The sequence below is a fragment of the Diplotaxodon limnothrissa genome, linkage group LG5 (genome assembly GCF_057381915.1).
Source record: "Diplotaxodon limnothrissa isolate DT_005_m linkage group LG5, D_limnothrissa_male_GT1.1, whole genome shotgun sequence".
In the NCBI taxonomy this organism is placed as follows: domain Eukaryota; kingdom Metazoa; phylum Chordata; class Actinopteri; order Cichliformes; family Cichlidae; genus Diplotaxodon; species Diplotaxodon limnothrissa.
Genome location: NC_140600.1, coordinates 7,447,368 through 7,462,491, shown reverse-complemented (window position 1 = coordinate 7,462,491; position 15,124 = coordinate 7,447,368). Strand labels below are relative to the sequence as shown.

At 38.0% G+C, this 15,124-nt stretch overlaps 1 protein-coding gene across 2 annotated transcripts; it reads right to left on the bottom strand.

Annotated features, from left to right (window-relative positions):
* Window positions 1–4,679: 4,679 nt before the first annotated feature.
* On the bottom strand, window positions 4,680–8,694 carry LOC146631522 (sterile alpha motif domain-containing protein 3-like). 2 transcript variants are annotated; one of them, XM_085353727.1, is made up of 9 exons: window positions 8,415–8,694; window positions 7,275–7,470; window positions 6,947–7,105; window positions 6,725–6,812; window positions 6,374–6,529; window positions 5,724–5,930; window positions 5,288–5,459; window positions 5,081–5,160; window positions 4,680–4,976 (listed from the first exon to the last, which is right to left on the bottom strand). In XM_085353727.1, exons 1-9 carry the CDS (start codon window positions 8,692–8,694, stop codon window positions 4,680–4,682), a joined length of 1,635 nt encoding a protein of 544 aa, XP_085209853.1. The 2 variants fall into 2 exon arrangements, with proteins under 2 accessions (XP_085209853.1, XP_085209854.1); XM_085353728.1 differs by lacking the exon at window positions 6,374–6,529.
* Window positions 8,695–15,124: the final 6,430 nt, after the last annotated feature.

The window sequence follows — 15,124 nt, the reverse complement described above, 5'->3', positions numbered from 1 at the left end:
GCCAGGCCCTGCTGTTGTTTTTTCCTATGTCATCCCTCAGGAGCTTTCTCTTTCCTGCGTGTAACCCACTTCTCCTGCCTACACACAGTTTCCAGCGAGGAAAGGGGGAGGAAGTCTGTGACAGACGTGGGAGGAAGCTTTCCAGAATAAGCCCACGATGCACTGCAAGGCTAATTTTGACTACATCACAGAGTACATCACCTTAAACGCACTCTGTCTCACAGACCACAGATGGTTATTGCTCCCAAACTCAGGTGTTTTGAGGTCACACAAAGGCAACTGTTAAATTATCCAGCTGTGATTAAACACACTCTCTAAGCAGTTTATCCTTTAAAGCTTTACATCTCCTTTTAAAAACATGCCCCCTCACCTTGGAAAGGTACACTCTCCGCCTCTCTGTCCATTTTACTGGCAAGCTTTATCTGTCACACCTTTGATCACCTCACAAACAGAGACGATAAAGGACAAAGGGTGAAAATACAGAGGACCATCCTTCAAAATAAAATCTCCCACATTTTATTGTGCAGGGATATGTTGCCATAGCAACAGTTAGGCTTTTCTCAAGAGGTGCTGCTTTTGTTTTTTGGGGTTTGTTTTTTTAACGTCGTTTGCCTGTGATTGCTTATCGCTTGGTTTGCTGTTAATAATAGCTTATGAAAACGGATGAAAAACAAATAAAAGCGGTTGTGTTCCTATAGTCTGACCCCAGCGGGGGGCGGGGGGGATTTGCTAACAAGGCTGGGTAGTTTTCATCCAGCCCAGCTCACAGAGTGCATTAATTGCAATCTGTAACCAATTTGGTTTGCCATATCGTTTTTGTTTTTTTGTTTTTCAATTAACTGCTTGAACAGCTTGAGATCAACAGTAAGCCTACCAGCATCATCTGAAGTCATTTACAATCAGCATGCCTCCAACTTGAAACTTTTAATTAGGTTGCCTTCCTACTATCCCTCTGCTGTCACTGTGCAGGGACTCTAATCTGATTGTAAAACTAGTGAAACCTTCATTCGTTAAATGAAACATACTGAAATGCATTTTAATGAAAAATTGTGTCTTACGAGTCATTATTGTGTTATCAACCATCCATCCAAGTTTGAATGACAATGAACATAATTTGTGGCAAACAGGTTATCACGAAGGAGAAACATCTGAAGTCTCTCCACTGGTCGTTCTGCTCATAGACCTCAGAAAAATGAATATGCAAATACTGAGATTGCAAAAGCTAACCTGAAGCCAAGGCATGGATCCAACTGCTAATAACATTTGATACAACAAATTAGAATACTTGAGATGACTAAACTGGATCCAACTGTGCCGCCATGCGAGTTAATCCCTTCTTAATCAAACTTGCAAGGAAGAAATCCAGCATTACTTTTCCTCAGGGACTCTACTCACTTTACTTACACATTTATTTTCACATTATTTATTTATTTCATTTTTGCTTTAAAAGATTATGTAAATCATTGATTTAATTATGTCCTGTTATTGAACACTGGGGCGAGCTCTTTATTCTCTTGAGGACAACCAAGGCTATGTGGGACCCAGCCCAAACATGTTCACATGTGTTTTGTAGACTTGGAGAGAGCATTATTACTGGCTATGGAAATCGTGTACATCATTGTTCTTTGTATGCTGCTGCTAAATGTCCATCTTTGCATATTCGCAGACTCTTCCATTGGTTGATCTTTATCTATAAATCTCTCCTTGGGCTGGTTCCATCTTATTTATGTGTTTATATGTGTAAAAACCACAACCAATACAACCTTCGTTCGAACAAAATCATACAATTGATTGTCCCAAAAATCAGAACAGAATTGGGGAAAAGGGCTTTTAAATACGCTGCCCCTGCTTCCTGGAATAATCTGCAGAAGGAACTGAAATTATCAGAATTGGTTACCTTGCACACTCAGAAATTAAAGTACAGAAATGTACCTATAGGGGTACAATGGCTTGTCACTGGGGTACCCTCTAAGGTACCGTTCTGTACCCTAAACTGTGGGTACTGATTTGTACCCTTGTAATTTGTACCTTTTACACGTCAAACCTGTACTTTAAAGGGCAAAGTTGTACCCTTAGTATAAAGTACAAAAAAGAACCCTTAAAAGGAGTACAAAAATGTATTTCTAAAGGTTCAGTATCTACACACAGATTTCCTATATTTTTCTTCTCAAGATTTGAAAAATTGAAGATACAAAGTCAAAAATACTTGTCACATTTATTACCTTCTTAAATACATTGCTTAACTGTTACATACAAACTGTTATCAACAGAGTATGTGTCATAAGCTGCAACATCAATTTCCTGTCCAGGTTTTAGCAACGTCCATTCACTATCAACTCTAACACTGTATGAATGAAAATGGTTGTCATATAACAGAGGAATGAGAATTTTTCCACAAAAGACCCACATTGTGTCAATATTAAATATGTACTTAATTTGCCAGAACAGAGGAATCTTCTCTGAATGCAGTACATCAATGACAAACACATCTCTTACACAGTATTTGACACTGTTCACAATTACTTCTGACACACGCTGGAAAGCTTTCTTAGCACTATCAACTTCAGAAAAGCCACAATAGACTGTCAGTGCTTGTTGCAGTTCCAGCGGTAATGACAAAAATGATGTAGTCACACTTTTTCCAAAAACATTTTCAAATTCACCAAGTAAACTTTTGTTAGAAAACTCCCAGCACTGTCTGAACTGATGTCTGTTGCTCAAAGTTGTAGCAATGTTCATAAAATTTCTACAATTGCGGGACAACGTTTTGAAATACTGGTGCTTACTTTCAAATCTCATACACCATAACAAACGTAGAGGGCCGAACATTTCAATCAGTCTTGCATAGTGGATTAAATAATGACACTTTGGTGTAATTACATCCCCAAATACACTTTTCAGTTTTGTGAGAAACTCATGGACAAGCAACTTCAACAATAAAATATTCTCTTTTCGCACTTTTTTAGCCATTACAATCTCTGTTATTTCACGACATAGAAGAAAAACATGCCAATATTTACAATTAGGTGGCACACGGTCTGCCATCAGAAATGGCAGCAATCTGAACAGGCACCACTTTTGAGATGCTGATCCAACAATACCAACACTCTGAAGTCTCTCTGATAACTGTACTGGTTTGTTTGTTTTGTCATTCTGACCAATGGACATTTTTTGCAATTCTTCATTGATCTCTCTAATTGTAATATGCTTCTCAGTGTGGGCTTTACAAATCACTAGTTTCATAACTAGAGGAACTACACCTTCCAACAGATCATGCATCACATCAGGTGGTAAAGCTTGCGTAACACTGAAATAACTCAGTCTGTCAAAAGGACATGAACTATTTACACCATATATTGTTTTATCATCCGGAAATTCTTGGATTCGTGCAAGATGATACTGGTGAACCTCTGATGTTCTTAAAACAAAGCTTTCTTCCTCAAAGGATTGTTTCATATCTTCATAAGAAGCCATGCAATACCGACAAATTCTACCAGTGTTAAATGACATAGAAAAACCACCAATCATGTGAGCTGATAAATTATCACAAGATAAAGTTGCAAGAGCAGCATGAATAGTGTGTTCAGTTTTATCAATGGTAAAAGTAAAGCCATCAGTGGAAAGTTTTTCCAAATCATCAAGCAAAGGTTTAAGGATAACATGCCAACCACACCGCTTAACAAAAGAATAGCGTACCAATAACGCTAGATGAATGTGTCTCTGCTGAGAAGTGTACCTTTTGTCCAAATTGCCTACCTAATAAAATGCACTAAGTTTGTGTTTGGATCGTTTAGATCCTAGGGGATTAAGTACTTCAAATTCATCCTCATAAAAATGGAGTCGCAGTGCATTTGGGTTATCCTTGAAGAATTGATGATGTCTGAAGATTTCTCCATCAGAGTAATCTGTTAGAAATTCATCAGTTTCCGAATTGCCACTTGAAAAAATGTGATCTTGTATGTCTTCATGAGAAAGATAATTTTTTAGCACCTTATCAACAGGCACATATGAATACGAGCCAACTGTATGACCCACAGAGTCTCTTAATTTGCAATGAACAGGCTCTGTCATGTTGAGCTTTGATTTGCAATGTTCTTTGACCAAATAAGGAGATCGAATAGCTGTTGAAGCCTTCTCAAAAAATTCATTTGAATGCAGGACATTTTTAAGCTCTGGACACAAAGACACGTCAAGACCCATTTTCTCTAAATGATATGCTATAAAAGCATCGTAGTTCTCCTTGAAAAAACACATCAGAAAATTCACGTCTTCCATAATTTCTTCCTGAACAGAGGCTGGTAAAGAATTTTTCTCTCTGCACTTAAGAATGAACTTGAAAAGATTGTCTCTGAAATTTATCAAAAATTCATCCCAGGATGGAGGGGTTTCAATATTTTCAGTTATGTCATTTGCAAATTCATTTGGATGTGGACTGACTACCTCCTGCTCATTTTCATCTAAGTCTTTATGGGGACACAACACCTGTTCTCTGTGTTTCCTATACACATGTCGTCTGAAAGATTCATATTTTTTGAAGGAAGAACAGCAGTCACTGAGTCCACAGGTTATATCAAAATCGGCATCATGGGAATGAATAAGTCCTATGTGCTGAATAAGCTTTGTCAAACTAAAGGTTCTTCTGCCACATTTGGAGCACTGATATGGCTGAGGCATGGTGGTCAATACAGAAGATTTATTTGTCTGGTGACTGTGATTGGCAGAGGCCGGTCCTCACCCTCATCTAGTTTCACAATGTACTTTTGGAGAAAAATCAGGGTGTTCTTCAGATGTTTTGGATAAGCAAGGTTGAAGACAAAATACAAGCAGAAAGAAGAGATGATTCCTTCAAAAATACACGAGCTTCTGCACACTTCACTGCCATCCAACTTCACAATGTTTGGAGCGCTTCTGGAGAACACTGGTTTCCAGTCTTCATGAAGTAGCTGAACAGTTGGATAGGGGTTTTTAGGATGAACCTTTGAAGTCAAAAGAGAAGGTAGAGGAAAGCAATATCTTAGTCTCTTAACAAAAGATACATTTGTTTTCCTTTTATATAGACTAAATATTTTAATACACACACCTCTCCAAGTATGACAAAGAGATCCAGTTTCTCCTTGAAGACGTATGGCAGGAATAAAAGTGCAGCCCTTGTGTCAAGATCTGCCAAAAAAACAAAAAAAAAAAAAAAAAACACAAGATCACCCATGCATTTTATCTGGCATTTCCAGTTACCTATAAAAATTATATAAAATGGAAGCCTTGAAGTTAAAAAAAAAAAAGCAAATACCTGGTAGGTCATCAGTGAGAGCCTCCTTTCTTGCATCAAGGTAGAGCTGGTAGAGTGGGGTTTTCCCTCGTGTAAGGCCAATCACCTTTGCTGCAACACATGAGAGCCCTTCACGAAATCGCTGGCTTACATTACCCGTTGTTGGTTGGATCCACCTGAGTTCGTTGCACAGCTAAAAGTAAAAAATTCATTTTCAGTACAAAATAACAGTGTATGAAAATGAAATAATCTAAAGTTGATATTAATTATGTATGGTGCTGCATAATTTTTTTTTTAATAGAATTTAACAACAATACTGTAAGAAGTTACATGAACATACAAAAAAAGGAAAGAGGGACAGATGAAGAAAGCAAGGTCAAGGGCAAATAAAATTTACTACTATAAACATGTTAAATGTGACAGCTATTTCCAAGTTCAATTCAGCTTTCTGACTTACACCAGTAGGCATCCCTAAGAAGGGGTACTTCTTCAACACATCTTCCACAGGCATACCATCTGCAATTTCTTTTTGCCGCCAAGCAAACGTTTGCTGCATACGGTTATGAACCACCATGGTATCTGGTTGCATCTTCTGATATTGGCACTGTAAGACCTTTAAGTGGGCGTCTATGGATAATAAATCCTCTCCTTGGACGCATGGTCCCTTGAAAGAAAGCAAGAGTGAGAAGAGAAAGTCAAAACAGATTAGAAACCCAACATAAGACTAAATATACAATTAGAGCTGACACGATCTGTGCATCACAAAGAACTCGTATCGTTTAAAGTTAACCGATACCATGAACCAATATTTAAAATATGGAAACTCTGAAATAATTTCACATAAAATCTTAATTGTTAATAGTTTTGGAGTCATATTTAAAATGTTTTTTTAAATCTAGTTCACCCTCTTTTAGCGCCTTCCAATTAATAATTTTTTGTGAGGTAGAAGTATTAGCACTGGTACTTTGTATTAGCAAGTGCTCTAATCCAAGTATTGGTATTGTTTCGGTTTGAAAAAAGGGGTACAGTTGCATCCCTAATCCTTAGTTTTAGATGTAATAACAGAGGCAAGAACATTTTATAGCTCAAGATGTCCCTCACACCAACCTGACAAACATTTCTCTGACTTGTTCGTTGACATTTATTAGGCTGCCCTCTCCTCGTAGAACCAAACTTCTCCTTACAACGCCTCACTGCCTCACTGTCGACTAGTGGTGCCCGCTCTGATTTGAATTTACGTCTCAAAGACATATGCCATGTGTGCTTGTTGAACAGAAACATAAGTTACTGTAAAAACAATCTACACAAAATACACCCAACAAAGAATCAGTAAACATACTTCATACAAACCTACTGAGAGGCTACAGATTGTCTTACTAACAAAACAAGATCGAAAAAAGCTTCACTTTTACTTTGTAATCTTGAAGGAACCTTATGCAAATTTAAAATTTAACTTACATAACCATTTCCCTCACGATCCTTGAGGAAAGGATACTTCATTACCAGCGTCTTCACAGCTTGCACATATTCAGAATTTGTGGGATACCTGTAATATAAGAAGAAACATAAGTGTTAGAGCAACTGCTGACAAACAAACTTTATCAAGTGTGAGTTTATTTTCAATATGACAGATTCAGCTTTTTCTAAAGCAACAAGCTAACATTACCCTGATTAACTTACATAGTATACTGTGCCACAGCTTCATATAGAACTCTGATTATTGTGTGTCTGTCCCTTGGATTTTTATGGCACGGTTCTTTGTTGTCCAGTTTTAGTTGCAGATTTTTGGAAAATCTTGGAATTTCAAAAGAGGCTGGCAGTCTCAAAGTATTTTCATTGCTGTGAAAACAGTTAAGTGTTTGTTTTTATTGTATGAATTGAAGTATAAAACACTACAGTAACAATACATATGGTAGAAACAATGATCATATTAACTAAATCCTAAAAGTGCATAACGGCCAACATGTATGCTTCAGACATACTAACTTCATTATAAATAAGAAAATACCTTATTGAAGTTGACGAAGTAGATGGTTGCCAGTCTTCTGGAGAGACAGTCTGTAGAGTCAGTGTCACTGAAGATTCCTTCATCCTTGACACAAATTGGTTGAATTTAACCTGCTTTTTGAAGGATCCTTGGAAAAGGTATGCAACCATAGTCTCAGTAAGACCGCAGTCAACTGTGTCACCATCAACCTCATTGTCTGCAAGATAAATGGTAGTACAAACTTTAAATTCAATGTAAGGATATTTATCACCACATTTTTACATGGGTAAAAACCGTATATCACACACATTAAAACCTTTTGTACAACTTCTTTCAGTTCAAAGAAATATTCATTAAAAAAATCAGTAAATTAAATAAAATAAACCAAATTTTTAGAGTGAATCCTCTCGATATGCAAAGTTTTCATTTTTAAATTTAGATGTTTGTTTGGGACTACTGGACACAGGAGAGCAGAGTCCTGCATGCTTTTGTGCCCTTTCAAGTTTGGAAGAAAAAAAAAAAGACTAGAATGCTGTAATGTGTTAATATTCACTACTAAGGTGACTCCTTTCTCCAGATTTCCGACAGTTTTTGCCGTCTGTTCTTTCAGACCGATTACTTATAGCGATAACACCCGCAGGACCGTATTACAAGCTCAGATTACATGCTGAAAAAGTTCCCACATTGCTTAAAACGCGACTATCAAACCCCAGCTGCAACACCCTTGTTATATTTTAAACAAGTGCGGCGTCAAGATATTTCCTTTAAACGTTATATTCAGCCGCCCATGTGTGTTGATGGCCTTGGAATGGATGTAAAAACGTGATTTTATTAAACCATTAATACACTAACGGTAAACTGCATTCAGCTACCAGGGAATCAAATTTCGCGCCGTTCCGCTGCGCAGGGGTTACCGAACCCATAGACTGTGGCCGAACCACATATATAAGTTCAAACTTATACAAATACTATGTGTACACATTTTTCATTTTTCAGAACTGTGACCTCAACTTTACACATGAAACGTTTGTAAAAACGTTTGTAAAAAGACATAATTTGAGCTAAGAGAGTGCCGAAACTAGCTAAATTGCTAATATACGTTAAGCTAGGCTAAACCAATAATTAGTAATTACGCTACATTTTTCTTTAAATAAAACTTACCTCTGAAACGCTGAGCTTCAGCTTCGGTGACATCTAAGCCCCACTCTTGTATTTTTGTTAAGAGTTCCTCGGTTGAAAGTGAACAGAGCACACCAGGACTTGCAAGTTCGTCATCCATCTCCGTCCGTTGATAAAACAAAATGGCACCTGCTGCATTTACAGAAAATTCTAGAATCCACCAGCTATTCGTTGAGTTTCTTCTTCTACTTTTTGTTTGATGTTGTGAGGATGGGCTCAACTCGCACTTCGAGTTCAATAAGGGTGCTTTTTTGCAATTCATCCAAATAATTATACTTTTAAAAAAAACACTCTCTTAAAAAAATGTTTAAATGCATTTTTACTTTTTTTTCTTTCAAATAAATTCATCGTTCTTAAAGCAGCTTAAAAATAAGGGGGGTTCAGGGAATACAAAAACAACAACAGCAATGAAAATAATAAAAAATAAAATAAAAACACTAAAATATATGCTTAAATCAATACAGTTGCAAATAAATTACTGTCAAAAAGAATAAAAAAAAACTCTAATCAAAAAGAGCTTAATCAACCTGTACTTTATCTTTTGAAAGAATGGGTACAAATAAGTACTTTTCACAATTAAGGAACATGTATGTACCTTTCAGATGCTAAAAAAGGTACAGATAGTTCCCCCGAGGTCCAATATTTGTCCTTAGACTGTATTAATGTCATTTTTGTACCTTGGGGCACAGTAATGTACCCCTTCCGTACCCCTATTTCTGACTGTGCAGTTGTGTGTCTTATTTTGAAATAAATATTTACGTGTTACCATAGCAACCAGAGAGCATTAAGGGGCAGAGAGGAGGATGTTATGCTCAATGTTGTTGGCGCATTTCCGGAGGACACTGCTAATAAAGTTACAGAATTACACAGTGAATTCGCCTTTATTATTATATTTACAAAATAGCACAGTTTTTGTCTTGGTCGTATCATTTTATTTTGTTGGATTTATCTGCAACACCCTAAAGGCTGGTCTGTGAAAATATTGTCTGACATTAAACCGGTAGCGCAAAAAAGGCTGGGGACCGCTGGTGTAGAGGGTTGCTGCGACCCATGAAGATTCTAGGAGTAAGGTGAGATGAAAACACAGGATTTGCTGTTTTCATTATTTTCAAAACTAAAAAAAAAAACTAACTAAAATCTAAATTCTACCTAAAACACTTTAGTAGAAGTTAATTAAAATGTTTTATCACTCTTAATTCTAGTTTTCAGCTTGGTTTCAGTTAATTGTAATAACCTTGGGTGTTAGCCAAGTAGATATGTATGTATCTATATGTATCTATAGTAACAGTTGACCACTGACCCTACCAAGCAGTTCCTTCCTGTCTCTCTCTCCATCGCTCTCTCTCTCTAAACTCTCACAGTTTTCAGCTATTTTAGGGCCAATACATCAGGACAGTCATTGGGAGTTTATAGAAGTGTACCTACTTACTTACTTATGTAACACTCTCATTTTAACATTTAAGCAGACTGTTCAGAGCTTACACTTCACAAACCATTTTCCTTTAAAGCTTTTAATATTCACTTCTCATGAATCTCCACAGTAAAGACAGTAGTTCATGCAGAACTGATAGAGGGAGTGAAAGAACAGTGTATATGAATGAATGTCAAAAAATAAGGTTTAAATATGTTACAAGCACAACTCTTAGTGATGGAGGAGGTAGTCAGTTGTAGAAGTAGCAATAAAGCAGTCAAGTTTCAAAGATGAAAGTGCCTACTGAGCAGCAAATGTTTCCTAGGGGAATTTTACTTTTATGTTTTTGGGTTACTGCAATAATATGTGTACTGCATTTGACTGCTGCAGATGTTAAAGGTTCAGTTCAATTTTTTATTCCTCTCACATATTTGTTACGTAACATTTTTAAAAACTGTCTTATCTGTCAAATTACACCTATTAGTATGACTTAGGCAGATGTGAAACATCTGGGTCTAAATCTTACAATGACACGTTTCAGGCATCAGTAAAGTTTTTTTTAGGATTTTGCATTAGACGGACTGATTTCCTCTTATTACTTATGGTGAGTAGTGTGTCAGCTTCTTTAGACTACATATTTGCAGCAGCATCCAACAAGCAGGAAAAGTGGCAGTGGAACAGCAGAAGTAACTACATAAATGTTGTATTTGTCAGGATGGAAAATAATGTTCAAAGTTCTTTTACACATTTGACACAGGCTTCACATTTATATGGTGGACCTACTCGTAGTAAAGCAGCCCTCCTTTGGATGAATCCTGTGCTCCATCTCAGCTGTCAGGATTCATCCACGCTGCCCTCACACACTGACGGGAAACAGGTAGGATAAAAATTTCATCTCAGTGTCTGACTGAAGTTTTTGCTCGTGTATCAGAACATATCAGTTCTTTTTGGCTGCCCTCTTCGTCTGAGTGGGACAACAAAATACCCTTAGTCTGTATGATGTTTGCCAGATTAAGCAACAAGCTCTGTGTGTGTTTGTCGATTATTCGCACTCTGCTTGTTTGCAGCCCACATATTTGTACTGTCTTGGTGGACGGTGTTGGTGATTTCTGATCTAGCTGTCTAGGTTCATATACTGGTGACCACACACAAAGTCTTTCACACATACACATATTAGTGCTTGGTCTTTTTCTTAGGCTAAACTAACCACATGAGTTTCAAGCTTTGACGGTCTCACTTCTCATTCACCTGATTTGGTGTGACACTTGCTGCCAACCTGAAATTTGCATGTAAAAGGCTTAACCTTTCAATCACCACCACAGGCACCAGCTGGTACAATCCACATCAGATCATTTAAATACTCCAGCTTGGTCGCTTGATGAACAAAGCATTCTCTAAGAGAGAGGGTTGCTTCTGTAAGCTGTCATTTAACATCAAAACAAATGACAAGTTGATCAAAAGAGTGATTAGCCTGTTTCATATGGTCAAGGACAGCTACATTAACGTTAGCCGCTAATTGAAGCTTTGTTAGCTTACCTCTGACTCTCCACATGTTGCTGCCATTGTCCGTATCTCCAGCACCTGTGGTACCGTTAAAAAAACAAACAAGCGCTGCCACACTTTCAGAACTTCGTCATCAGCTTGGTACCAAAGAAGCAGTTCCCTTATCCGTGTTATCAAAAAATCCTGTGTTCGACCATATGTCTTTCACCCAAGAATCAAACCACACATTTTAACTGAACCTAATGGTTGTAAACACACCCATGGATACGCTGGCATCCAGAATCCAATAAGCTCAGAATAACAACTGCCTAAACACGTCTGTCACAGAGACACTCCTTCACCGTGACAAGGTGCCGCTAGGACAGACTGACAGGACACATTATCACTATAGACAGCGGCATGTTGTTTCATGCTGTGCTGGGAAATCACAGCAGTTAGCATGCACACATACTATCTAGGTTGTTACCACAGTAACCAATGAAAATAGTTACACGATGCCTGAACAATTGAATCTGACGTGATCGCACGCTGTAATGTGGCACGGCATGCGTAATCACATACAGTACATTCACAGCTAAATGTATGTGGGTGTGACATGCAAATTAGATTAGAAACTGGTGTTGGGGAGTTTGTGTTTACCAGGGAGAAAGGGTCTAATAAAAGAAATGCATTGAAGGAAATACAGGATGCAACAATCTGGTGTTTAAAAGTCAGGGATCTTGTGGATCCTGACATTACATAAATGCCATGCTGAATTACTGGAGTACCATCTTAAATGTATGTGAAAATGTATGTGAAAAAGCCAACTGGATGCCAAAACAAATGCCAACATCAAGCAGCTCCTGTGCCTGATCTTCATAAATATGTTTGCTTCGGCTTGTTTTTACAGGATAATCTGCTTGGGAGAAATCCTGCAAATAGACTAAAAACATCTATATTCATCACCATCATGGTCCTGCAGATTACAAACGGGTTGTACATTTAGAATGAAAGAGACTGTCATCTTGGCTACTGCACCAACAACATTACAAGTGAAATGCAGCAGCAATCTTTGAATGTTCTGAAAAAACACATCATGTGATTTCTGCTTTAATCCTCCTTTCAAGTCTGTCTTAGAGGTTGGGCTAAAATCTGGGAAAAGGCTTCAGTAACCTCCTACACCAGGTTGTTTTTCAGTGGAGTAACCTATTTTTCATTATTTAGAGGTGAGATCAAACACATGGTGTGTTTATTCTGCTCTACAACTGACCCCGTGTGTACCCTCCCTCTCTCTCTGTGGGTGCACATAGGCATTTAAGCAAGGCATTGTTTATTGGCCAACAGCTCTCCCAGCACAGTCTGAATCAATCAGGGTTTGGCTCAAACAAGCCTTATCTGGTAAAATCCTCTATTGATATGCATGTTTGAGTTCAGAGAAGAAAAGACAAAGAAAAAAGACACCTCAGGAGAGTACCAGCTATTAGCAGGAGAGCTAACTTAACATGGAGGAAGCTAACAGCAAATAGTCAGTAGTTTATAAGTATTTCACCCGCTGCACAAACAGCTTTTCCTTCTATCCTCTCAATACTTTTTGAAGGATGCACAAACTGGACTCAAGTGAGATGATGCAGCTGAAAAGGGTGGATTCAGTCGCTGCCCTCTGGAATGCCCTCATGCTAATGTTAAGTCTAATACTAATTCATTACACTTATAGTGCCTTAATTTGCTGTCAGTCAACTCAATTAATATTATTTCATTTCATCTCTCTTGTTAGCTCCGGTGAATACGAGGACTGCACTCACAGTGAGACTGAGAACAGGGAAATAGTGTGGCTATGCTCTGAAACCCATTCTTCTATATAACTCGGGCCACACAATAACAGTTTAGTGCTAGGGGTGGGTTTTAATAATCGATTCATCGATTAAAATCGATTCTGGCTTGGATAACGTGATATCGATTCATTAAAATCCTGAATAGATTTTTTATATAAATGTATTTTGCCCAGAATTCCAGAATCTCAGGTGAAACGTCACAAATTTTTGACAACCACCAAACATTTAAAACAGTAAATAAGAGCAGGAGCACGGCTTCTGCACAAAGACGTAAACACAAAGCGTGGACCTGCGGATCAAAATCAGTGAGATGTCGCCTTTCTCACCTGACAGCACGGACACGGTCGGGGCTGAAAGCCGACAGCTCGCTGATTCTGATGTTTCGGCGGGTCCGTGCTTTGTGTTTACGCCCTTTTTGCACTGATTCTAAAGCTGTTAGTTTGATCTCTCTCCAAACAATATTGATTGAACCAGCAGCAAAAGAAGATCCAAACTAAGCTTCACATAAACATTGTCATGGACTCCCTCTGACTTTTGCTGTTTTGCTTCCACCACAATAAAATCACACTTCATGCACAGCTCTCTCTCTCTCTCTCTCTCTCTGAACAGTTTCCCGTCTATCCCCGAAATCAGTTTTCTGCATTATTTTCTTGCTTGTTACGCACAAGTCTACCGTTCTTACAGCGCTGTCGGCCGCTTTTTTTTTTTTTCCTTTTACTTACTTCCGAAAAGAAAACCTAATTTCTCCCGTTCAACAGGCTTCTGAACAAATTTAAACTTTTTAAAATTATGTAAAACGCTTAGCTGTGTCTCTAATAAAACTGCTGTAACTTCAGAGGTAATATTCATAAGTTGATTAATAGTTTTCTTTCGTTTTTGATCTACTGCAGAATATTTTTATAAAATCCCAGAACAGGAAAACCACCTTCATGTTTTTCTGTGTTTTATCTTCAGCTACTTTGACACAAAGGCATCTGCTGTGATGCTCACACCTTTGATAAAGTCTTGCGTGTGTCAGCTTCCTTTTTATAGATACAAAAATATGTAAATGTACTGATCTGAATTATAATATTTCTGACTGTCTGAGGCAAAATTTCCCAGATTAAAATCGAATTGAATCGAATCAAATCGAATCGAATCGAATCGAATCGAATCATGGATCGAATCGATTCAGGACCATGTGAATCGGAATAGAATCGATTCTAGAAATCAGTGACGATACCCAGCCCTCTTTAGTGCAGCGTTGAGTGCAAGCACGTTTTTGGGGAGCACTCCTACATACTGTGAACTTAATGACACCAGTTCACATGCTTATAGGGACAGCAGTACTGGTGAAACATTTTCCAGTAAATTGGGCGGGTTTTGTTTAAACAGAGATATAGCTTGTTGTATCGTAGGCTAGTATGTGTAGTTTAGGTTTGTGAACTCAAATGACACTTAAATACTTTGGTTGATATTTGAAATAATATAAATGTTACAATGTTATAATGAACACACTTTTTTCAGCTATAATAAAAAGACATGTCAAGAAGGCCCCAGACATTCAGCATCATTCAGTGGTTCCAAATTCCACCACCAGGAAAAGGTAGCTTGAATTCATAACAGCCAGAAGCACTATCGAGTATATTGCCTTGTAATTAAAATACTGGGAAACCTGGGTTATGTGGTGCTTGGATCACTGCATGTTTCATATCTATTGCCCCATCACAGTTGGGGAGATTCCACTTCTCTCAAAGCCCAGAGCAATCTCCTTTCAATCAGGAGCTTTTGGCACAGGAAGACATTCGTCCACCAGTGTCACAATGTTTGAAACGGACTCAGGCGCAGACCAGAAATCCTTGGCAAAAGAGAGTGCGTTTATTTACAGTGAGACACCAGGTGCAAATATATATACAGTGTGGCAGGGAAAGGGATCCGGGGCTCCAGGGTCCAGGGGAAACAGGGATTAATCTTATACAAACTCCTCT